Source organism: Pavona decussata, unplaced genomic scaffold (assembly GCF_977016875.1).
Source record: "Pavona decussata unplaced genomic scaffold, jaPavDecu1.1 SCAFFOLD_234, whole genome shotgun sequence".
NCBI classification, from domain to species: Eukaryota; Metazoa; Cnidaria; class Anthozoa; order Scleractinia; family Agariciidae; genus Pavona; species Pavona decussata.
This window is the reverse complement of record NW_028145639.1, coordinates 1,239,275-1,264,210: the sequence shown is the minus strand read 5'-3', so window position 1 is coordinate 1,264,210 and position 24,936 is coordinate 1,239,275. Positions and strand designations below refer to the sequence as shown.

General features: G+C 39.9%; 1 protein-coding gene across 1 annotated transcript; it reads left to right on the top strand.

Moving 5' to 3' along the window:
- Positions 1–24,577, top strand: LOC146458041 (delphilin-like). Its single transcript, XM_085091376.1, has 28 exons — positions 1–1,339; positions 2,042–2,196; positions 4,093–4,281; positions 4,852–4,917; positions 5,883–5,974; positions 6,185–6,254; positions 7,288–7,585; positions 8,131–8,201; positions 9,200–9,351; positions 9,496–9,612; positions 9,839–9,916; positions 10,556–10,663; positions 11,250–11,597; positions 12,049–12,147; positions 12,686–12,888; positions 13,608–13,689; positions 13,794–13,856; positions 14,360–14,487; positions 15,038–15,106; positions 15,221–15,307; positions 15,719–15,787; positions 16,199–16,285; positions 17,440–17,569; positions 17,907–17,959; positions 18,412–18,489; positions 19,177–19,341; positions 19,856–19,927; positions 20,805–24,577. The coding sequence occupies exons 1-28, from the start codon at positions 785–787 to the stop codon at positions 23,553–23,555; spliced, it is 6,435 nt and encodes a 2,144-aa protein (XP_084947502.1). The 5' UTR covers positions 1–784; the 3' UTR covers positions 23,556–24,577.
- The last annotated feature ends 359 nt before the right edge of the window (positions 24,578–24,936 follow it).

The following is a 24,936-nucleotide window of genomic DNA, read 5'->3' as shown; positions in this document are numbered from 1 at the left end:
GAGCAAAATCTTTGCGTCTATCAAACTTTCATTGTGATTGAATTACTTCGCTTCTCTCCGTTGTAAAAATATAATGCCGAGGATGCATGACAAGTTCGACGCTATGCATTTTAAAAAGATGCAAATTGCGTCGGAAAGCGCTGAAATCGTCATTCATTTGCATGTGTAATTATGGCCACACTGCCGTGTGCGCTAACAGCGTAATTGAGAAGTGAATTGTTTTAAAAGGTGATCGAGCAGCCAAAAAACTAAACAAAGACAAGTTTTTTTCTCAGCGGAGTCTTTGTGGATAAAGTCTTGGTTGATAGAGGAGGAAAAAGTCATCACAACATTGCCAATTCGTCTTCAAGAACACTTGCTAGTGCATTTCGTTGGTATCTGCGTCCGCTGTGGCAAACGGCGAGGTCTTCGTTGCTTGGTTTCACATTTTGGCGTCGAGGTCTTGTCACTCAATACTCACAGTTCGCAAAACGTGCATTGGACTACGTTTTGTTTCAGTTCTTATAAATGTCATCAGTTTGGCGTGGATTTCGATAGCGAGGATTCCAAGCTTGCAAATTCAGTACTGAAATAAAACGAAAGTGTTCCTGAAAGTTTTGAACGACAACAAGTTTTGGAAAGGAGGGCACCTGCGTTATTGTTGTTGCGCTCATTAACGGGATGATTTAGCCCAAGACACGTCAATTTAGCGATAAATTATCGACTTTGTGATTGTAAAAAGCCTCAAGAATACACACAGCGGTGCTCAAGAGTTTCAGTTGTAAGTTAAAGCTATTTTATCGACATGAGGACAAACGAAAATTGGCCAGAAGCCTTTGGTTTCACTGTCGGTGGAAAAGCGCCTGTTGTCATCTTGTCTGTGGAGGAAAATTCTGTTGCACAACGAGCCGGACTTCAACCCGGCGATCAGATCCTCGAAGTTAATGGAGAAAACGTCCAAGGACTAAGCAAAGAGGAAATTATTTTGCTGGCTAAAAGGTCCCGAACAGTACCTCCAGCTTTGGCCGTCATCTCGAGAATGAGAACGTTTGATCTTCGACGTCGAAGAGGTCGCTTTGGGTTTGCAGTTCGCGGCAAAGGTCCTGTGTTTATTGCAGACATTGAGCCAAACAGTCCAGCTGAAAATGTCGGTATACGTCGTGGAGATCTCGTTCTTCGTATAAATAATGTTAATTTGAGACATATGAACGAGCACGAAGTCGGACAAATGATTGATTCTTGTGGTCCCACAATTTCAATAGTGCTCATCGCCGGCGCCGCAGATATCGGAATTACTGACAAACGAGGAGGAAAAAGCTCATCTTCGAGATACAAGCGAGCTAAAGACTTCTTTATCCAGGTACCTTCTAAATCGATCGATTATTGTTATTTATCAAAGTTCTTGTCTTTTTGTTGATATTAAACACAAAGTTTACCTTTCGACCGGGCGAATATTTCTATAATTTCTGCTAAAGCGATTAAGCTTGTATACTCTAAACTTCACAGTTATTTACGTTTTCTATCTAAGTAGGTTGTGGTTTTCATGTCCGTTAGAAATAATTGCAGTGTGCGAGGCTTCGATTTACCAGCTAATTGATGAAACAGAACATATTACGAACGCACTTGTTTAATTTGCAGATTTATCGTCGAAATTAAGCTCATCGAACGTCACGTTCGGGCCGCTTTTCCATGGAGTCACCAGCAATGAGTGACTTTGAAATGCAAACTATGTCAGTGTGTTTATCGAAACGGAAAATAATTGTATTTTCAGAAAGTACATTAAACATACCACCCTTTGTGTTGTAACAGAACAAAGTTGTCGATTTCATTCTTTTAGCTTTAAATGCTCAGTAATTTCGTATCCAAGGTTGTAATAATTGAATTAATATTTGTGAGTTTAAAAGCAAACATAGCTCTCAGTGATATTAGCCCCAAATCAGTTAATTTATTTGGACCTATAAATTATTCGTTAAAAACAGTTGTACTTATAGTTGTATCATACGTTATTTCAGAACCAGTATTTAAATATAACTTTGTTGTTTAATTTGTGGTTGTTTTCAAGATGAATTATTATCTGGCTGGCAACGAGGAGAAGAAAAAAATGCTCATCAAGGCTCTGAATCAGTTTGCAAGGGACAGATCTGTTGAGGTGCTTGCACAGAGCCTCAAAGGAATTCTTCAGCTGCCAGTTGAGAGGAAGCTGTTGAAAGAAATAAGGTAGAACAAAATTATCTTTTGGTATTTTAGTAGCTGTTTGGTAACCTGAGTATCAGACCTTCCTAAAATGAGGGGGGAGGGGGGGGGATGAGGAATTAAGGGAATTCATATAAACCTTGTATTGAATGTCCAGATTGTGGATGTTACGCTGACTGGATGAAACGCAAATGCCTTTTTTGTCACACTGCTGGAAATGAAAACTGGCAACTGCGAACTGAAGTAAAAGTCACATCGTAGCTGATATTTTTAGCCTTACATTTATAAAAACGAATTTAAAGAAGAACAAGAAGAGTTCCTTAAGGTTACTGTATACCTATAGAGGTTTCTCGCGTCTAAGCAATGTAGCGCGTCTGGTTTAAACTGAAGATACCTAAACCTATATATCAAATTAAAGCTTTAAGAGCTGGCTATCAAACTAAACCGAGAATTTTGAAATAAAATGAATTGTCAAATTTTTCACAACCTCCAAATGCAAGCGTCTGAATCACCTTTTGAAAGCTACAAGTCAAAGAGAATTTTGTTTTTCGCTAATTTAATTTGCTCCTCAGTTTCCAGGCCCAAAGTGCTAAAAAAGCGTGTCTGCATTTTGCCATATTCAATTGCAGTGAAAAGTTAAAGAACATTTTCGAAATAGGATTTAAAAAATGTGGAGTGATCGTACAACAATCACTCTCGGAGAAAAATATTTCGAAAGAAAAAATTTGCAGACATTTTTGTGTTGTTTATATGTTAAACTAACTACTGTCCAAATTTGAGGGCAAACAAACAAATTTCCTTTGAGTTTTAGCTCTTAAAAGAATCCCTGTCAAGTGAAAAAAATGATTCGAGAAAACAGCGCTAACAATTCGACAATTCATTGTATTTAAAAATTTGTGGTACAGTTTGATAGCTTGCTCTGTAAGCTATAATTTGATTTGGGGGTTTAGGTATCTATGGTTTAAATCGGACGCACTACATCGCTTGGAGGTGAGACACCTTTAAAGGTAGTTGAACTTGGTATTAAACTGTGTTTGCATAACTAAAAACTGGGTATTGAGAAATCCTTTAATTAAAGTCTGAAGGCATGTAGCAATTGCCTTTGGTCAGCAAATACTGATTTGAAAATAACAACAATAGCAAGAATGGCTTCACAAAGATTCTCATGTTGTTTGAGGTTCAAGAGACATGTTCATGTTTTATTGAAAAGCACAGTCAAGATAAACTTGCAATGGTTAATTTTATTGCAAGTGAAAGTTTTTAAAATAAATTCAGTTTGTCCGAAGCATAGAACCTGAGAAAAGATACATTCATTTTGTTGAGTCCCCTTTCTGGGTCAAATCTTTGGCCTCCTGTCTGTAGTAGGTTGGCCAATGCTCTAAACCACCAACTGGTTAAATGTAGCTTGGTTGAGTACCAGACTTTGTTGGTGGTTGACCCAGGTTAGATTCCCAGCCCAGACCAATGCTTCGGGTCTTAAAATAACTGAGGACAAAGTGCTGCCTCTACTCTGACACCTACAGATGGTTAGACTTTCTTGTCTACTCAAACAAGGATTCAAAACTATAGGCCCTGTCTCACAGCATGTCACTTATAGTCACTCTTGTGGGAAGTAATTTAAAAGAACCACAAGGGGCGAACAAATCTCTGGAAGTGACCCACCCCTGGTGTCTATCTCAAGTTTGTTCATTCACCTTATGCTGGTTCACAGTCATAAAAAAAGGTGGGACCAACAAATGGACTGATAGACTGGCAGCCATTTGTGCCTATATAAGTTGATGTCTGGTCCTACTTCCCAGCAAAAATAATGTAAAATGGACACTTCTGTTGCCCACTTATCCAGACCATCGTCATCATAATCATCAAGCAATAGTTTTGCTGTTCTGATTTTCTGTTGATTCTGTTTCTTTTTCTGCTTAGGGTATTTATTCCCAGGAAGGATCAGCCATTGTATGACATACTTGTTGGAATGAATGGCGAAATCATGCATACAAGGAAAGAGCAAGTTGACGATGATTTATTCCAAGATTTATCGGCTTCCTCTGACCTGGAGTTTGCAGAGTATAACAGCCATGCCCACCACAACACTGCTCCTATTGGCCGGTTTGGGTGAGTAACTTTCAACTTCCTTGAATGAGCACTGTTTCACTACAGTAAAAAGCCGTGAGTATTAAAACCTGAATTTTAAGAACCTGTTAGGGTAAAATTTGTAACTTAGACACCCTTTAAATAAAAACCAGTTAAGTCTTAGAAATCAATTTTATAGATCAAATAAGAACCTGATAAACACTTAAAATTTATATAAGTAAAATAAAATAAGCCCCCACGCATAGGAAAAGGCCAACATTTTATAACACATCTCTTTGTTTTGATGGTGATAAAGAAGACATAACTTACGGTGCACACATTATGCCACTAGTCACTTCAATACACATTAGACACTACCACTAGATTCTCCCAGCCACTATACTATTTTGTTATCAAAAAGTAAGAATCTGTCTGAGAACCTATATAGCCTGCATTTCTGTTAAGCACCATTTATTTAAGAACCTGTTGAGACTACCTTGGAAAATACAGATTCTTACTCATAGACTTTTACTGTACACCATGCAGGCTAAGTGCTATAAAATATTGAAGCAGTAATATTAATAAAACTTAAATTATATTTTGCTTTTTTAGTACTTGGTCGCATGGAAGTCATTTGACAAGACAGAATGTGCGAGAGAACACTGCTGGGCCTCCAAGGTGAGAAGCTTCTGAGCGTGAAAGAAAACCTAAATATGTCAATAAATTGTTATAATATTATATGCTTCATACACAGTATGTATTTCATTTTTTTACATCTGAATTTGTGCAAAGCAAGTGAAACTAGTGTTGCAGCAGTGGGGCAAATGAGTTGTTTGGTTGGTAACTGCAAACATAGAACAAAATTAAGCACTAACCACCTTTATTGTTAACCCTTTAAGCCCTAACAGTGATCAGCATCACAAGTTTTTCCATTTTCCGACATGTTTGTTATTTATTGTATTTTTTACCATTATGTTTTCGTACTCGTCTTGTCCTGCCTGACGACTAGCTTTGTGGCTATTTGCGGGACAAGCCCCTTATATCGTCTGAATTTATAAATAAATAAATTGTTGTTGACTTAGCATCAAATTTCTCCTTGTAATATCAATGTTTATTCAACCCTTGAGGTCATGAGAATCACCCAAAGTGATTTTTTTCTTGAAGTTTTTATAACTTCTCCCCAATACTTTTATAAGAAAGGTATGGGGACAAGATAGGAGAATTTGATCTTTGATATTAGGGGTTAAAGGGTTAATTCTTCTGACCAGTAAGCAAGGACTATAAAAATCATTTATCACCATTATGCAAGTTTGCAGGTATAAGCATTGCTGTAAAATAAATGGGTTGCAATTCAATTTAAACTGGCTCAGATATATTTTACTTGAAACCAACTTAAGTGTCTTTGTTTGGCATCCTTTTTGTTCATAGTTGATTAAATGAGTTTTAATGACTGTGCAGGAATTATTCAACATTATTCGTTTATCAAAATTGTGTCATAATGATTCTGAAACGTTCCATTTTATTTGTTGATTTTTTTCTTGCTTATGTATTACCAAACTTTTGCTAATATCTATATAAATTTGAACACATTTCATCAGAGAGAACTCTGTTTTGAAAACCACTTTTACCACTGCTTTTTTCAGGACTGTGCAAGTCACAAGAAAGGGGCCTGGTGCTGGGTTTGGATTCACTCTCAGTGGAAGTTCCCCTGTGTTCATCAAAACTGTTGACAGAGGTATGCTGCAGCTATCTACATAGAGCTATCTCTTTTGTTGTGATGCTCAGTGGTTATACATTGTATCTCATTAAAAGATAGTTTTTGTGAATGTAAGGGTGTAATTAACTTAGCAGTGGAAGATTTTTTTGTCTATATACCAGTGTGATGAACAGAATTCTTATTTCTTGGAAATGAGTAAGGTAAAGCATGCTTTCATTTTTCTTAAAGGAGGAGCAGCTTTCCATGCTGGGCTTAAAGCTGGAGACCATGTTCTGGAAATAAATGGGCTGAATGTCAGGTACAGTGTAGAACAGTACTTTATCACCTCTTTGTGGCCAACTCTTTCACATTGCTGCATGCCCAACCTTAGTCTATCTTATACTTGAGAACATTTTCTTTTCCTAACTTTTAACAAGTATTTGGTATCCTGTGAACATATTTTGATGTCCTACACTTCAATGCAGAATTCAAAACGCATAACTTGAAAAGTTTCCGGGGATGACTAGCTAAGGATTTCCAACAAGTGAGATTTGTAGCCGATCACAGGCAGAAAATATAGGGCCGTATTCAACAAAGAAAAAGTGTTAACCAAACTCCCTTTTGCAGCTGCAAATTATATACCAAGAAAAGGCAAGTCCCCCGATGGCTTTGTTATGCCTTTGAAGCAGAAGGGCCAATGAAAAATCAGGAAATTGGAGTTTAACTGCCACAGTTAAGTCCCTTTATTGTGGACACCCTAGGACAGTGAAGTAGTGTCCTTAATAGTGAGAGTCCGTAATGGCTGGATTTTATTTCAGCCAAACGTCTGTACAGTGGAACCTCTCCTTACGGACACCTCTCTTAAAAACAGACATTTCACTTGGTCCCTGAGAGAGCGAAATCCATATAAAGCCAACATCTCTAAGACGGACACCTCTATAATACGGACACTTATTCCTGTCCCCTTGGTATCCGTAATAAAGAGGTTTGACTGTACTCTATTTTTGCATGGGATTTATCTGCTGTCTAAATTATCAAGGTGTCCATAATAGCGAGGTGTTCACAAGGCGAGAGTTGACTGTAGATGACTTGAATAAAATTTTAAAACACTTTGGTTGGGATACTCAAAGCAGTCATCTTTTTAAATTCAAACCCATGTTACTGAGGGATTGCCAGTTGCTACATGTACGTTAACTTTCTTTGTAGCAATTGACAAGGCTGCTCCCCCCCCCCACCCCAAACATTTCTAAGTTCTTACACTGCATGTTTTGTTGGGCAATTGGATAATGCATGTATGTAATTGACTGTTGCTACAGCATTCAATTGATAACAAAATGCTTTTCTCACTTCAGGGGCAAACCGCACAGCCATGTAGTGCAGCTTTTAAAAGGAAGTGGCTCACGTCCGACCCTACTTGTTCAGTGGCGGCCCACGAGTGCTTTGAAACACCAATCGTCAATGACATCAATTCCATCATCAAGCAGGTCCTCCCAGCTGTCTGTGACATTTGAAAACGAACGACCTGCGACTGTGTCACGGTGTTCATCTATGGCATCAAAGCCATACTCTATCAGAAGTAATTTGTTTGTGAATGGGACAGGTTTTAGCAGAAATGATCTTCGAATGTTGGGCAGGCAGTTCAAAATACAGGTACAATCTTATGTCAAAGGACCTTAGTTTAGTATCAAATTTTACATAAGAAATCCCCCTCCATCCCATTAGCACTTAAGTCCCCTGTATCCAGGCAACACTTTTTTTTGTCGCTTGCTCACTCTCATCTGCATGTAATCTCCACTTTTCAACTTAATGTTGCACTGAAATAACTCAATTTTACAATATGGGAAGTTGTCTTTTGTATGAAAAAAGTGATGATGGAGGCAGAATAGCAGAAAGAACAGAGATTACTCTGCAGAGTCATCTCCAAAGATTTTCTGTATCCAAAAATAATGCAAACTGAAAAGGATAATTATTGTCTGATTGATCTTTTGGTGAAGGTTGTCATAAACCTTGGTTATCCCTGTTGTCCACCACCTTTGTACCGCCTTTTGTACACAAAGAAATGAAATTGAATCTATTTGAACTTTTACATGGGACATTTTATTTCTGTTTCCATTTGGAAAATTAGGTCGAAGGTTGAAGTGCCGTCACTGCAACTTTTACTAACGAGTCATCTGTATATTTTTATTATTTTACAGATGAGTCAACTTCTTACACGTGGGGAGCAGCTAATGGTCAATCAGAGCCTTAAACAATACAGTAAAGATAGGTAAAGATAGTCATTTGTACAGCAATCATTAACCCCTAGACCAGGGGTTAATTATTTTTTGTACATTTAAAACAGGAATCGTCATATTTCTGAAAAACCTGCCTATCAAAAATATTATTTATTGGTTGCCATGGTAACATCAAATTCAGTGAACCCTTACCTATTATACAAATTTGTTTCCAGATGCATTTCTGAAAAAGTCATGATGCATTGTGTCACTTAAGCTAATATTAAAAAAGTTATAGACTTTCGAAGTCCGTGTGGCCAAATGCCCCCCCCCCCCCCACACACACACACACCCCTCCCCTAGTCTAGATAGGGTTAAACTCTCTACGATCAACACTCTTGAAATGACTCTCTAACATTGGTTCAGTCCTTGCTACAGAGGTGCCCATTTAGTCTTAAGCCTGCAGCTGGTTCATGCATCATGTTCCTGTTATATCAGATTGTCTTCATCTTGCATAATAATGTTTATAATACAGTGCAACAAACTCAACCGGGGCTACCGATAAAACCAACACTTTGAAATTTTCTCGTTTTTGATTGGCTTACAAACTACCGAAGCCAGACTCCTTTGTTGTAAACATGACCTGTGATTGGCTGATCAATGTTGGGTAGCCCCGGTTGAGTTTGTTGCACTGTAAGTTTGGCCCCAGTGGGGGCACTCAGGTGTGAAGTCCTGTCAACCTGATTTCCAGGGTCTTCATGATATTTAAAGTGCCAGACAGTGGTAAAAGACCCCTAAACACCCTTCAAAATACAAGTACTCCATAAATGGTGGACTATTATGTCACGTGGCATACCCTTGATATTCACCTTCACCTCCCTTTTGTGGCTCAGCTGGATAATTATTCACATAGAAAACTTAATCAGCCATGTAGCTGTGGCTTATTGAGCTCAACATTTGAATCAACTGTTGGTTGAATTTTACATTAGTGAACTGTAGGGAAGATAAGCATGATTTATCATCCTTTGGTTACTTCTATCCAATACAATAGGAATGTGCAACGTCTTATCAATGCCCTGGAACCTGTTTTGGATGATGGAGCCAAGCTTCAGCTGTTGCATTATTTGAGTGAGCTTCTCCCAGCAGCTGAGCAGCAAGCATTTGACAAGGCAGCTGCAAGAATGATATCTAGAAAAATGGATAGTAAGGAATAGCTTTTCTTTTTTTGACAGTTACATGTAACTGCACTGTACCATAGACCATTGGCAGTGATATTTAGTTTTTTTCACACCTTGCAATTGCATGGAAATTCAAATTATTATTGATCGTTTCTGTTGTTCAATATAGCCGGTGTTGTTCCAAATCTGGAGACCAACAATGACGAGGTTGCTGATGTGCTGTACCGAGTGCAGGCCATGCGGCTTGCCGATGCACCAAGAGCTCGCACAACCACACCAGGAGGAGGTAAGGAGCCTGCTACTCACACCTGACTGGCTGGTGCTGTATACCTGGACAGTTTTGGATAACAAATTTTTCCAAATTATCTAATTCTGGGTCTTCATACATCTGTGCATTTATCATCAGTTTGTAAATTTGCTTGGGCTGAAAGCTGTTCATATTATTGCTATTTATGGCTTGGTGTTGTTTTCACTCTTTTAATGTATGGTGTTATTGTTTGTTTGTTTTTCAGTTTTATCTGATGAACCACGTGGTAACTGGCCTGCTACAGGTGCAGTCAGAGGCCGACGTAGTCCAGGGTTTGGTTATGGTAAGTGCATGGCAATAATTGAGTGTTTTCCAATATGACTTTTGTACATTTACAGTCAATTCACGTCACGTGTGACCAGTATTTCCGAGAATGAAATGAACATTCAAATTCCTCTTTGTAATGTCTGACATGTGAATGGAATGTTGAACACTTCTCTGGAAATCTTTCCAAAAAAGATGCATTAACAGAAAAAAAAGATTTATAAAAATACAAAATTTACAAAAATACTTGGGAAACAATTGTTATTCTTGAAATACTTAATGCTGTATGTAAACTGATTATACCATCAACAAACTTGGGAAATTTCTATGGGAACTCTGAAATCTTGTTGGCGATGTTCAAAACTGACGTGTAAATTTCAAAACTCCGTTCAAATTTCAAAAAAACCAGCCATGCGTGACATGACTTGACTGTAAGGTGCTGCCATGTGGTGTGTACAACTGAACTGTACAGTATTAAACACATTCTTCCCCAGTCTTGTCTGATCCACATCTGCACCATTCTTTGACTTTCAAGTTGAAAGAAGGAAAAGAACTAGTCAATATTTCACTTATGTATTTCCTGCCACATCCTATCAATGTTGTACTTCAACAATTCTATGACAGGTAATAATAATATTGTTGTTTTGTGTTTACACAGGAGGGTACGACCTGGATACTGTTCCAGTGCGTGACACATCACCCAGGAGGAACGGTACACCTGACTCTGGGTGGGATGATGATGATGAGGAACTTGATCTTGGACTTGGTAAAGATTGTTTTGTTCGTTAAACACTTCACACAGGGTTTTACTTAAGAGGCTTTAGTCAGTTGTTCAGTTAGTATTAATTTTAAAAACATCATTAATTTTGAAAGATATACAATGTACACTGCATATGACCCAAACATAACTTAACATAATGGTTCACTGTTTTCATAATTTATTTGCAAGTTCAGTTAAACAGTTACATGATTGTAAGTGTTTTGGGCTGTTGTAGATGGTCTAGGTGGAATTTGATTTCATCATTAAAGAGTTTGTCCAATATTTGAAGTTCTTTACTTATGTCATTTATGGTTTGAGAATGATATATTATTCAGTGATTGGCACAGGTATACTCGGAAAAAGGAATCCGAGTGCTCCTATCATGAGTCAAACCTAAGACCTTCTGATTGCTAGTTCGGATGCTCTACCACTGAGCTACAGGAGACTCGTGGGAGCTAAGGCCATTAAACTAGGTTCTGGTTTGTTCTGAACTTGAAAATTCATGTGATATCTTTCTTCGAGAATAAACTTCCATGAAAGTATGAAAAGTATAAAGGTTCTGACTGACAGAATTTGTTTTCACCATCAACAGAAGAACTAGCAGATGCATTATTAGCAGATGAAATGAGAAAGGCGAGTGTAACAAGTGTTCAAACACAAGCACAGGTGCACAGCCCAATATCAGCATCTGGAGCAGCAGTGCAGCAGTCACACCCTGCCGGACCTGTTACATCAACCCCACGTTCAGTAGGTTCAGGGATGTCCAGTGTGAGTGTAGATAGTGGCATTGGCGGTGGCTCTGGGGAGGGCTCTGAAGAATCTGTTGAAAAAATCCAGCATCAGTTGGCGATAACTACTCAAGAGCTAATGGAGACCAAAGAAGCTTTGGATAAGAGTGAGAAAGTCGTATTGGAGTTGAAAGAGAGAGAAGAAGCGCGAGGTAAAATTCCAGATAGTGCTATTAAAGTTTGTTAAGGCACATTCTCACTAAAGGTTTCAAACCATTGTTGGCAAATACATAGCTTGCGCACATTTCCAACCTGTGAGTGACAAATTGAGCTACTTTCTCAGCAAGCATTTGGGTTTGGCAAACTCGCGTTTTATGTGTGAACATTAAATGTTTTAGTATGTGTTATTGACATCATAGATGAGCCAGAGAAGGTTGCTACTCTGCAGACAGAACTCAAGTTCTGTCAAACTCAGATTAAAGCAATTGAAAGCTTTACAGGGGTTTGTTGTGTGAAAACATGGGTTTTTCACGGTTTGTGCTTTAATGACAGCATGAGTTTGCCAACTTATGGTAAGTTTAGCATGTGGCGGCGCCATTCCTAAACAGAATGAATTTCAAGAAAACATGAATCATTTTTATTGTGTTTCTGTTCCTTTTCAAGATCATGGCAGTGAACCTAGCTCTCCTAACACGACACCAGAGAATGCATTGGAAGCTGCTGTGAAGGCACGGCGGAAAGACAAAGAAGAACAAAAGGGAGGTAGGATACTAACACAAGATTATCTTTTTATTTTGAGTGAATCCAGGATGAAATCTCTCTGTACAAAAACATTTCTATAACATATTTGCAAGAACAGATCGAACTTGGTTAAACCCTTTTATTTCCAATAGAGGCGTGTAAATTAAATGGCGTGTAAATTGCACGCAGTGCGTGTGGATTACACGCATAATACACGCGCGCAATGCTGCTATGTTAAACAATCATCAGCTTAGGACTAAAATTGGAAAGTGGAAAGTTTAACTGTCACACATTGCAGCTTATAAGTTTTCCCAAATGTTAAAGACAGTCAAACTTGTTTGACTACCAACTCTCCTGTACTTTCGTCAAATACACGCATCATGAATTAATGCTTGTTTACTTTCAGTCGGCCAAAACGTTTCCCAGAATTGGCGAGAGTTCAAGCTCTCTCTCTCTCTTGTTTCACTGTAAAAGAACCTCTTGCGGGCTTCTTGTCAAGTTCCTTTCTTGTTTGCTTCAGTTTTGGTTGTTGATGGAATCAACTTTTGCCTTTTCCTAGGAAACCAAGAAGCTCCTCCCCCACCCCCACCCGTCATGGCACCACCACCCCCACCCCCACCTCCCCCTCCTCCGCCACCTCCTCCCCCATCGTCAGCGCTACTTTCACCTTCATTGGCGGGTCCTGGAGAACATATGCAGCTGAAGAGAGTCAACTGGGAGAAACTGAGCATTGCGGGACTGGAGAACACAGTTTGGGCGCGGGTATGTGTCTATTCAATTTACTGTTACCCTTTTACACTATATGTACCTCTCGACCTTTTGTTTAAATGGTCACATCTATTGATTTGATACACTGACTCAAAAGTTTGAACCACCTTGTACAGCTTGACAAACAGCGTCACAGGAAAATACTGCTGAGAAGCTTTCATTTGAATCGCTCTGACGAAGGGCTAAAGCTCGAAACGCCAGCACTCGAATCTCTTTACGATGGCCAAATTATCTTATCTGTTGACAAAACCAATCGTTTGTTTCACTCACCACCGACGTAGTACAACAATTTCTTTAGAAAACTAACCCCCTTTTATTTGAATGCTCATAGTTTAGGATATTATCGACAGACAAAGGTTAGACTCGCCTAAGTTCTAATTTTCATACTAGGATTTCAGCCACCAAAAGTACTGTAGACCTACCCGCAAAGGAACGTATTGCTCAACGATTTTCTCGTGACGCGAACAGTTACGGTTTAAGGTTTGAAGATGGTTATCAAGGAAAGACCTGATGCTTTCGCGTGCATGTTTCATTTTTCTCTTGTTTGAGCTGAGTTACCACTTTTTTTGTATTCCGTGAGGGAATTGAAAGCTTGTGCTTGAACATAAATTTTCGATCCTGAAAACGAAACTTTTTCGTTTCAGTTGATATAATATGACAGGATCAAGGAACAATTTTTTTCTCTAACATAAATGTTTGACTTTCGTTTACAGCTGGGGCAAAACGAGCCTTCTGAAGAAGTTATAGAGTTTATCCAACTCGAGCAGAGCTTCAGCGCCATACAGAAAGCCTCAAGTATGTTTCTTCTCTTGCGTTCTGGTTAAATTTACACGTTTTGATTATCCACATTATTAACTACAAGATATTTCTTGATGTTATTATTTCTGTTATTCTCAAAGGCAAAGAGGAAAAGAAACCGGAAAAACCAGCAGTAATGAACCCCAAGAAAACTTACAACATCGGTAAGAAAGTCCTTTTCAGGTTTTCTTTCTTTTGATTCCTTTGCCGTTATTTACGTAGTACACACACTGGTCATTGTTTCTAAAATGTCAAATAGAGTACAGTAAACACTCACCTTTAAGAACCTACTTTTTTCAAGGTCAGCCTGAATAAGTCTTCATAAATTTATTGTAAGGTTCTTACATAAAAGGTGTCTAAAACGACGAATTTCAGCCTGGAGGTTCTTAATCCACTTGTTCTTTTATGCGGGTGTTTACTGTATTTGTTACAACAGTAAGCTTGTAAATTTTCACATTAGGGGATTCAGAGCTGGCTTCAGTCGGATATTGAAAGTATTTTCACATTTGCTTTGGTGTTGGTTTACAACGCTTTGTGATTGGTTACAGAACTCCTCAGAATTATAGTTAGTTCATTGGACACACCGTTCCCCACACATTTCTGTTTTGCAGTTTTATTGTCAGCAAGATACGGTTGCTTACAATTTTTTGTTGTTTTTGTGTTTTAGCAATTCTACTCGGTCACCTAAAAATGCCATTTGACGACATAAAAAATGCGCTTTTGGCGATGGACGAGAAAACATTCAGCGAGGCTCATTTAAAACAGCTTCTCTTGTACGCACCAGACAGTAAGGAGGTAAGAGAAAAAGGCGCCATATTCCTGTTAGTCTTCTACGCAAGCGTTATTAGGGTCGTCACGGAACGCTTGTCCCCACCAACTAAGATTTAAAGAGATGTTAAAGAGCACTTCAGCAAAGTATTGACAACTGCAAAGTGCATGTGCTTTGTACCTTTCTCTTGAGTGACTACACAGTGGACTAAGGTTTTGAGCTACAGTAAGGTGACGAATGAAATTAGGAAATAAATTCTCGTGCGTTTTGTCAAAATTCTAATATAAGGCGAGGAAAATTATAAGACTTTTAACCAAAAGCAAGTGAAATTATTTCCTTATTTCACGAGTATACCATTTGATTACCCTTTTTAAAATATCACGAGTACGCTCACAATCGTGAGTTTTTGACTTGTCTGTTGAGATATAAGAAACATTGCCATAGCAATTTTGCCACGTGAAAATATAAATTAACGCTGAAATTTGGCGTCAAAATTACAGAGTAATTTCGCAACCATGATATTATTATAATAGTTTTAATTATTATTATTGTTTTTTTTTTTTTTTTTTTTTTCAGCTTCAGAAGTTTAAGTATTTTGCCGATGATGTTTCTAAGCTGGACAAGGCAGACAGGTTTTGCTATGAAGTACGTAGGTCATGCCTCAATTACTCTTTCCTGTATTCTTGGCTTCGTTGTCGTTATTTTCACTAATGTTTTGTTTGTTGATCAATTCCTAATTTTTACACTGTATTATTGTAGATGAGCAAAGTATCTTGGTACAAACAGCGTCTGAAAGCCTTGCTATTCAAGGCTCGCTTTGCTGACAAAGTGGATGAGATTAAGCCGGTAAGAACTGAATCGTTTATTCAAACATGTGTTGCTGTGCAATTCCTCAGTATTGATTGGATTCCTTTGACGTTTGGTTACTTAACGAGAGCAAACGGAAGTTTGGCCACTTGTATGGTTTTTCCTTTTCCATCCACATCGGCAGAAATGAAAAACAAAGCAAACAAATAAAAAAAAAACGACAACAACAACAAAAAATAGGCAAACTTTCCGTATGAATCTTATGCAAACGCTCTCCGCACAAATTTCAACAACTTTCGTAAACTCAAATTGTCTTGTGCATCGATGGATTAAGTTGGTTACATTTGAAAACAGAGACGGTTCTCGTTTTGATGAAAACGGTAAATACTCGTTATGTCACATCTTGTTTCACGTTGCTTTCGTTTTCTCAAATCCCTTGTTCTTATTTAGGACCTTGAGGCGGTTCTTGATGCTTCAGATGAACTGAGGAAGAGCTCGAAGTTGCAGAAGATCCTTCAGGTACTTGTTTTAATAAGGTCTTGTTTGGATGATATCGTACATTATTATTCAACACATTGTAGCACTGCCCAAGCATGGTGCAATGAGTATTCGTTGTCTGTACACAGCACTAAGATATCCTGCGAGAATTTTGTGTCGGGGAGAAAAATGGCAGAGCGCTTTAAACAACTAACGACCTCGGAAGATCGTCTCCATCTTTCCTGCTTTGCTTTGATATCAATGTATTGAATAATAAAACAATTATCCTGCTCAATCTTGCGGAATATCCCCTAATTTTAACCAACTCGGCCCACTGTTTCGTCGGCTAAGTATCAGACGATAATTATGCCAAACAATTCAGTGGGTGAAATGAGTGATTGTGTGCGTAAGCGTTTGTTTTTCCTCTTGGCAATCGTGGTTTCATTTTTCCAGTTGGTGTTAAAAATGGGGAATTACATGAACAAAGGGAACACGAGAATAGGATCTGCTGCGGCATTCAAGATTGAGTATTTGAACAAGGTAAGTTTCTCTTTATGTTAGCGTCTTCCCCCGTTTCTCTCATCTGCAGACTTTAAACATTGTTTGGATATTTGAATGTAAAACATATGAAACATACATTTTGAACCGCGGATAAAAGATCAAGTAGAAGAAAGATGCTCGCAGTTAGAACGCAACTAAAGCAGCTGCGAAAAGAAAGCCTGAAAAAAATTCAGGCTTGAACGGGACTCGAACCCATGACCTCTGCGATGCCGGTTCAGTGCTCTACCAACTGAGCTATCAACCGGGAGCTGGTCATATTGTGAGTTCGTAATATTCCTCGCGAAGGATGAATAAATGAATGGAAATATATGTTTGGATATTATTAATGACTGAGCTAATGTCATCTCTGTGTAATCAACGAAACACTCTAAGTCGATCAGCGTGTGAAGGTGATGAGCTAGGCACCTCCAGCGAGTGCAGCAGCAAGCTTTACGCTTTTAAAATACATTATCGTGTATACCGTATTTCCTCGAATAATGGCCGTCCCTCGGTTTATCGCCCCCCTTTGACGAAAATATTTAAAATAATCGCCTCCCTCGAATAATCCCCCCCCCCCCCCCCAACCCCCATCTCGCTATTTTCTCTTTCTTTTATCGCCTCCCTCTCAAGTTAAAAGTTGACGTTTTGGGTAACAAACAAGAGTTCATTTAATTGTTCACAACTGGAGTCTGATCCAGTAAAGGTAAACAGTGATAATTCAGGCTCTGACGCCGAAGATGTTGACCTTGAACATTGATTAATCAACGAAACGAATTTGGAACTCTTAAAAAGCCTATATTCGGTTTATTTTTGATGTGATCAGTTTTTTGATCTCATGGTATAATAAAACAAAATATTTAGGGCACGACCTCCTGTGAAATAATTGAAATAATTGAATAATCGCCTCCCTCGAATAATCGCCTTCACTTGAATAATCCCCCCGGCTATTATTCGAGGAAATACGGTTAGTGAAGTTACATCTCAGGCAAAACGTGATTCACCTACCCACCCACCCAACCACCCACGCACCTCCCTCCCTCTCTCAGTCATCGTTTGCGACTTTTACATTTCAAAGTGTCGGTTAATTTAACCAACAAAAAGGTCCGTCATGCAGGCCTCTTTTCCAGTGATAATTTTTTCGCTCTTATTAACAGATCAGCAACACTAAAACATCAGACAACAAGTCAACCCTCCTTCACTTTTTGGTGCAAACAATTGAGTCTAAATGTCCGGAAGTTTTGAACATTAAGGAAGAACTTCCCTCGGTGCCAACTGCGGCCAAAGGTAGGAATTCTTTAAAGCTGTTGTTTTTGTCTGAGAAAGAGCAACAACCTGAGTAAAGAACAAGGTAAATTTAAAAATAGAGTTGTCTGTTTGGATCATGGGCGTAAGTAAGCAACTTTTTTGGTGTGATGGAGAATTCAGAAATGTGAAACTGTTGAAGATGAACATCCAGCGACAATCCCGACATGCTGAACATGTATACGATAGCGGCTTTATTGCTGGTTTTCTCACATGCTCGTGACAAAAAAAAGACTGTTAAGGGATCTATAAGGTTAAAAAATTCAGCTTGTCGAGGAATACCTTCTTTGAGTCTTCTGTTTTGGTCTTCTTCTCTTAGTGTCTGGACAAATGGTCGCTTGTGAAGTGGAGGAATTGTCTGCCGGAATGAAGGTTTGTTTAAAAAGGTTTTGAGTAAAGCTCGAAAATTATAAGTTATGGCTAACGCTTTTTGATATTATGTCATGTTACGTATTTATGTTTGCCGCTCCTAAATTATGGAATGCTCTCCTTTGTTTATTCGGTCTACGAGAAGGCTCACTTCCTTTAAAGTTAAAGTTCAAACTCTTTTATTTAGGAAAGACTGATTTTACACTGTAAAGCGCATTGAAATATTTTATGGTTAATTTGCTATATCAAGTATTTTTACTTAGTTTAGTTACATTTAGCAGTTTCACGTAAGGCCGAGGGTTCGGTCACAGACTCCCCATTGTGGCTTTTTCCTTGGGTAGAAGTTTTGCCTTCGTTTTGTAGGTTTCCATGCATAGTGACGATTTTAGTTACTTCGGTTAAACTTGCATGAACGTTTCCATTTGAGACATGATTTAACACTGTTGTTTATACAGGAGCTGCAGTCAGATCTTGGGGCTTTCAGATCATTGAAGTCGCAGGATCCAAATGATCGATTTTCTCTGGCGGTCAAGGTGAGATTTACATTCACTTGTTGCTAATTATCTAAAGAAACAGGAGAAAATTTGATTTTACCTAATAACCAAACAGACTTTTTTCCCTTTCATCTGTACCGTCCAAAATTATAGCTCGCTTTGAGAATCTACCATTCATAATCTTGCATCTCGTCTTTTGACTCGATATTTTACATACTAAAACAAATGTAAGAGGACTTAACTTTTGAACAAGCCCCTGTCATGTCTAGTCCAGTTAGTCGTGTTATAAGGAAGGCATTGTGGCCGAGTGGCCACAGGCGCGGTCTTGCAATCCAGAGGTCCCGGGTTCAAATCCTCTTCCTGACCACTAGCTTGGATTTGTTTCGTGGTACGCCCCTGTTTCAAATCCTCGGACACTTGTTGTAAATAGCCAACTGGTAAGCCTCTCTGCTAGTTGGGATTTTTTAAAGAGTTATATTGAGTTGGTAATGTTTCTTTGAGTCTTTTACAGTGTCCCAATTTAGTACTGCAATGCTGAAAACATTGACACTCAAAAGTGATTTATTTATAATTTAAGGTGGAGCTTGCCAGTAAGTGAAAAGGTTTCACATTAAAAGTCTAGATCAATCAACCGATCTTATTATTTCCCAGTACACAGTGTAACAGTTTGTCTCCAAGAAATGCAAAGGATATGGGCCCTAAAATCGCTTTTGTTCAAACCCACAGAGTATAATCGACGACACCGAAGGTGAACTGAACGAGCTGCTCGGCTTACAGGAGAAGTCAACCAGTGAATTCCGTGAAACGGTGAAATTCTTTGGCGAGAAACCCACCACTGCTACCACGGAAGATTTCTTTGGCATTTTTGCTGCCTTCATCATGAATTTTGAAGTGAGTAACTATTGAACTATTAAATCTGTAAAAAGTTTCGTTTATACTTTTTTGACTCGTCACAAAATCTTCCTCCACCCTCGAATGCAGCAGCACGTAGGCCTAATTTCTTCGAGAAGACTGCTCAATGAAAGACACTCGCTTGACTTACATTAGCTTCACAACATCAAGCAGGTTAAGGTCCGCAGGTTTTCATAGTGAGTTCCACCATATCTTCGGCTGGACTACCTAGAAGATGATGAAATTTCCCCTGCGGAAACACTTCAGACTTGGTCTTCTTTTGCGTTAATGTATCAGTTTGATCATGTGATACATCAGGTAATCATAGTTAATAAATTTACGTAGTAGAAGAGCAGTAGTTGGACCACACACGGGAACACAGTTTAATTGTGAGATCTATGCTGGTAGTTACCTGCGTGCATGTTGGTGGTAGGTCTTCTTCAAACAAACTTGCTATGACCAGTGAGTTCGAATCCCGAAAGTAACTATTATAATGATTTCCTTTGTTCTGCAGAGAGCGCACGCGGAGAACTTAGCCAAGTTAAAGCTCAAGGAAGAACAGGCGAAAAGAGAGCAGAAAAAACAGGTCTGCATCCGTCACTTGTAACTCCTTTTAAAAATTCAAATAAAGCAGTTATAAGGATGTGATATTCCGCACCTACAGCCGGATCGTTTCACTGTATTTCATGAGATCAGGGATAAATGGGATAGGACTAGGGATCATACATCTGGGATCTGAGATTACAGGCCGTGGCAAATCCTTTAGTCAGAATCAGCAGTTTCTTGTAAAGATCGTGTTGTATTATTTTTGTAAGATCAGGGATCAGCGTTTGTCACGCCACTGGAATCAGGGAGCGAGGATCACTGATGGGAAATTTCTGTGCACACATAACCTTGTGAACATCATGTTTTCTGTACCTTGTTACAACCAGGCTTTCTTTTCGCAACTGCTTAAGGACGGTGCCTACTATTGCTACTGCGCATACGTTCTGCGCATCGCGAGATACTCAGGTTTCCTATGGGTGGTGCCTACTAATACAGGGATATTTTTGCGCGGTTTAAAACTATTCGGAAAAAGCAGAACTTACCAAATGCCTTTGGTATCTCAAAAGAAAATTGGGGGTAGCCATGCATTTTTCAGAGAAAATTAAGCTTCAATTTAGGAAAAAATCCCATACATTGCTTTATATTTTGGCGCTTTTTAGAGATATTGTTGCTTAATTATCTCTGAAAAATGCGTGGTTACCCCCAATTTTCGTTTTGGATTCCAATAGGCCTTGCTAAGATCTGCTTTTCCTGCATAGTCATAAACCGCGCAAAAATACTTCGGTATTAGTAGGCACCGTCCTTAAGTTGCGTAAATAAATGTGAGGGTCTTTCTGCTATCTGATCTTTCACCCGCAATTCAAATATATGTTTCATATATTCATATTCATTTACAGACTTTGTTTTGGTGCTTTTAGGAACGTGCAAGGCAGGGGAAACTCTCCACACAAAAGAGTATGAGCGACCCAGCTTTGGAATCCAAGGAGGAACTGAGGAAAGCTGTTGAAGCGGTTACACGGAAACAGAGTCAAAGCAGCGAGGAGCTGTCGCCTGTTTCACCTTCTTCATCTCTCGGTGGATCGTTTAGTAGTGCAGAAACGAAAATTGCGATGGCGGAGTCCTCAGTTGTGGAGTCACAGCCAGATGGTTGGACTGTTGTAGATGTCAATCGAGATGCGCCGGCAAAACCGACTCCTTCAAACAGCAGCAGTGAAGGAACAAGACCGCTGGTGTCTCCCAAGCCTAAACCAGCACCGCCTCTAAAACCAAAACCGAAATCACCTGTCTCTGATCGCGGCAACTCCGTTAAAAAATTCACTTTCCCAGTAACAACATCAAGTGGAAATGACAAGACTAGTAAAACAGAGCAACCGAGGATGCCCGAAACGACAGCTGCTAGTAATATTGAAAGTACGAAACGCTTCAGTGATTATTCAGAGATTCTGATCAACGAAACGGAAAGCAAGAAGACGGCTAGCGCCTTCCCGGGTGCTGGAGTCAAAAGTAAGACGTCGTTATTTGAGGGCGGAGGACCGGTAAAACCAGCAGTTTACGCCAAACCAGACATGTCCAAAAAGAGTACAGTGGCTAAGAGTACTGTCAACAACGACACAAAACCTGTTACTGTAGAAAAGGCGAAGAAAGAGGATTCAACTGAACCGCCTCCTCTGCTACCTGATCGCCGTTATACACAGGAGGACCTTAAACGTCTTAAGCCTTTACCCGTCCCCCCTTCGGCACGTAATGGTCCTCTGGAAACTTCCCCCAAAGAAAATGGTATCGATTCATTGCAAACTGGCAAACCCCCAGAGCAAAGCTCTGAAAACACCACGGAAAATCCTTACGAGATTGTCGAAGCTCGAAACTTGAAACCCTCAACTGTACTCCAGCAGAAAAAGCCCGTGGTGCCTTCACCACCGCCTCATAACAAACGCGTTGAAAAAAGAAAGGACCTGCCGCCGGCTCCACCCAGTCCTTTCATGGATAGAGTACCGCCTGCTCCTGTGCGTGGAGTTAGCCTCTCTACAGCTTCAATACCCTCTTCTAAACAGCAGGATGAATCGGTGGATTGGAGAGACGTGGCCAAGAGTGGTCCAACCGCGAGTGAACGGCAAGTTGAACCGGACTATTGGGACGTCGAGGAAGCTAAAAGTAGTCTAGCCAAGAGTGAACAGCAAGTTGAACCGGACTATTGGGACGTTGGGGAAGCTAAGAGGAGTTTAGCCAAGAGTGAACCAGAGTACTCGTCAGTGATGGAAGCTATGAGCAGTACACCTAAGAGTGAAAGCCCGTACTCAGAAGTGGAAGACTCAAGAAAGCCAGTGGAGGAATTGGCCTACTTCACAACAGATATTGTTCGTAATTTGCCGACTAAAGGCGGAGTGGAGACAAAACGACAACAACCTGCTATACCTTCACCTTACAAAATGAAGACAGCTACTGAAGGTGAACAACACCTCCCCTCTTCATCTGGAGTGGAGAAAACCGCCACCCCGCCGCCCATACCTCCTCCATACCGGCCTCAAAATATACCTGGGGATTTAGTCAACGCGGCTACCTCATCGCGCGGGGATCAACTTCAATCTCCGGAGACCTCGACTTCACCACTCCTTCCTATTGTGGTGCCCGGGTCCCCAAGGCTTCATTCCGCTAAACTTGTTTCCGATTCTTCGCCTTCCTCGATTCCTTCCTCTCCTGTGCTTTACAGATCCTCAAAGTTTAAACCACCACCTCCCCCACGGGTGTCGTCAATAGCAGATGTGACGAAAGAAGAAGTGACTGACCATGCCTCCGTCGCTGATGGAAGATCTTACTCTCCGGTAAATGGGATCACAGAACGCGAAGATATTAACGAAATCCCTACACGGGATGTCAATGCTCGATTGACCTCTCCGAAGCCATTTGTTCCACCTAAACCTCAGTTTGGATCAACATCGATGTACATGAGCGAAGCGAATGGGCCGCCGCGTTTTAAACCTCCTCCACCTCCAAAATCGTCATCTCTCATCCCCAGAGCGTTTGGTGCAAAACCAGGTTCGATTACGTCTGACTACGAGAGAGGTGCATCTCAAAACGGTACAGATGCGTTTGGGATTATCGCACCACCTCCTCTGGGCTGGATGGATACAAAATATGAACGATCAACTTCTACGACCAGTGTAGACTCTCTAGATCTGAAAATCGTCCCTCCTCCACCCGTGTATTTCAACGAACTCGACCCTGTCAACTTGACTTTTGAAACACAAGATATTAAACCACCGCCTGATTGGCAGTGGGAACGGGATAAAAACGCTAACGTGCGGACGCCGAAAAAGGGATCTCGGAAAAGTGACAGCATTTCAGACTTTGATTTCTCTATTGTCCCCCCTCCCCCTCCCCCAAGCGATCCACCCCCCACACTACCCGCGAGCGGGCCAGTTGATTACGAGTTAGATTTGGTACCGTCGCTTCTTTCTGGCGGACCAGAAGGGTTGAACATTGATGACATCCTTGGCAATCTCGATAAATCTCTCTCGTTGCCATCAAATCATTATGATGGGGTTTCTGATGACGAAGATTCTTTACCTCCAGCTCCACTCCCCCCTGGGGAACGCTATCCTGGAGTACCACCTCCTCCTGGGGATTTAAGAATCAAGCCCTTGGTACCACCACTCAGAAAGCAAAGATAACAATTACCACTGCTTTATACAGTCACTGGATGAAGTACGCCATGTTGGTGGGAGAGAAACAAGTGTGTTACTTTTTTACTGAGGTTTTTCATAACAATGCGCAGTTTCTTTTAATTTTATTTTGTGAACAAAAACCGAAGTAAAAATGAAAGGGTAAAGCAGGGTGAACTAAAGTTAAATCCGTTCTCTGGTTAAAATATCGAAAATTATAATCTTTTGGCTATTAGACTGGCGTATAATTTTATCAATTTTTGGCCAAAAAACGTTTTCAACTTTTAATTATTGAAGCCAAAGTATTTGCTTTTCTTATAACTGTAAAGGTAAATCTCATTACCGGACAGCTATTTTATATCTTTATTTTTTATAGCGCGATGCGGCTTTTTACGCTTATTTATGCGAAGAACATAGATATCGTATGGATAGAGGAAATTAGATGGGTAGCAACGATTGAATTTGTAATATTTACCGCAATGAGTGATCCAAATTACTGGAAGCATTTGTACAGCCCGCCTCTCATAGTATTTGCTTAGAACATGTAAAATATACAATTGCGTTAGTTTGACAACGGTGTGAAATAACAAATAACTATTTTTTTTCTAGAGATAGGTATATTATGTGATTTCTCTTTACGCTACCCAAGATGGGGTTCTTTATCTTCCATGTAGCCTCGAGCGGTACTTGGTCTTGCCCTTCATCAAATTTGTACATCAGCTGGACAATCAGCTGTGTTTATGGTCAGCCTGGTTCCCAGGGCCTCTCCTCTTCACGTCGCAGGGACTGAGAAAGGTGCCCTGGGTAACAGAGGCTCTTCTCGTATACTCTCGTGGAGAAATCTTGAGAAATTTAATTTCCCTTGAGCTCAGGGTTAACACAACCGAGAAACAATATATACTGTATATGTTGTACAGGTAATAGTGTGTTGTGTAAATATTCATGGCAGTGCAGAAGCTGACGATCTGTAACTTTCTTTTACAATCGAGTGAACGTTTCCATCGAATAAAATATTTTAGTGTTTGGTTTGATTAATCTACTTGCATTCCAATCGAACCAAGAAAATCATGGTACGAGGTCAGAGCCATTTCGCTCCCAGATCCAACCGCGTTCAGGTGCCGCTTCGGTCTGCCTCCTGACATTTGGGATTTTTAACGTGTTTATGCTTAATAAACAGCCCCACATGAAAGTACTGCTCCGTAGCTTTCCTTTGAATGGCCACACTTAAGGATTTCACCCACAGAGCCAAAACTGACTTCTCAAACTCATTAATAATTCATCAAGCCAAAACAAAGCAAATCACTACCGTGAAGGAGGTTTAGAGATGTGATCTTAATTATCATAAAATTTTGTGAACTTTTCCTTCGAATTTCTCCAAGAATTATCAATA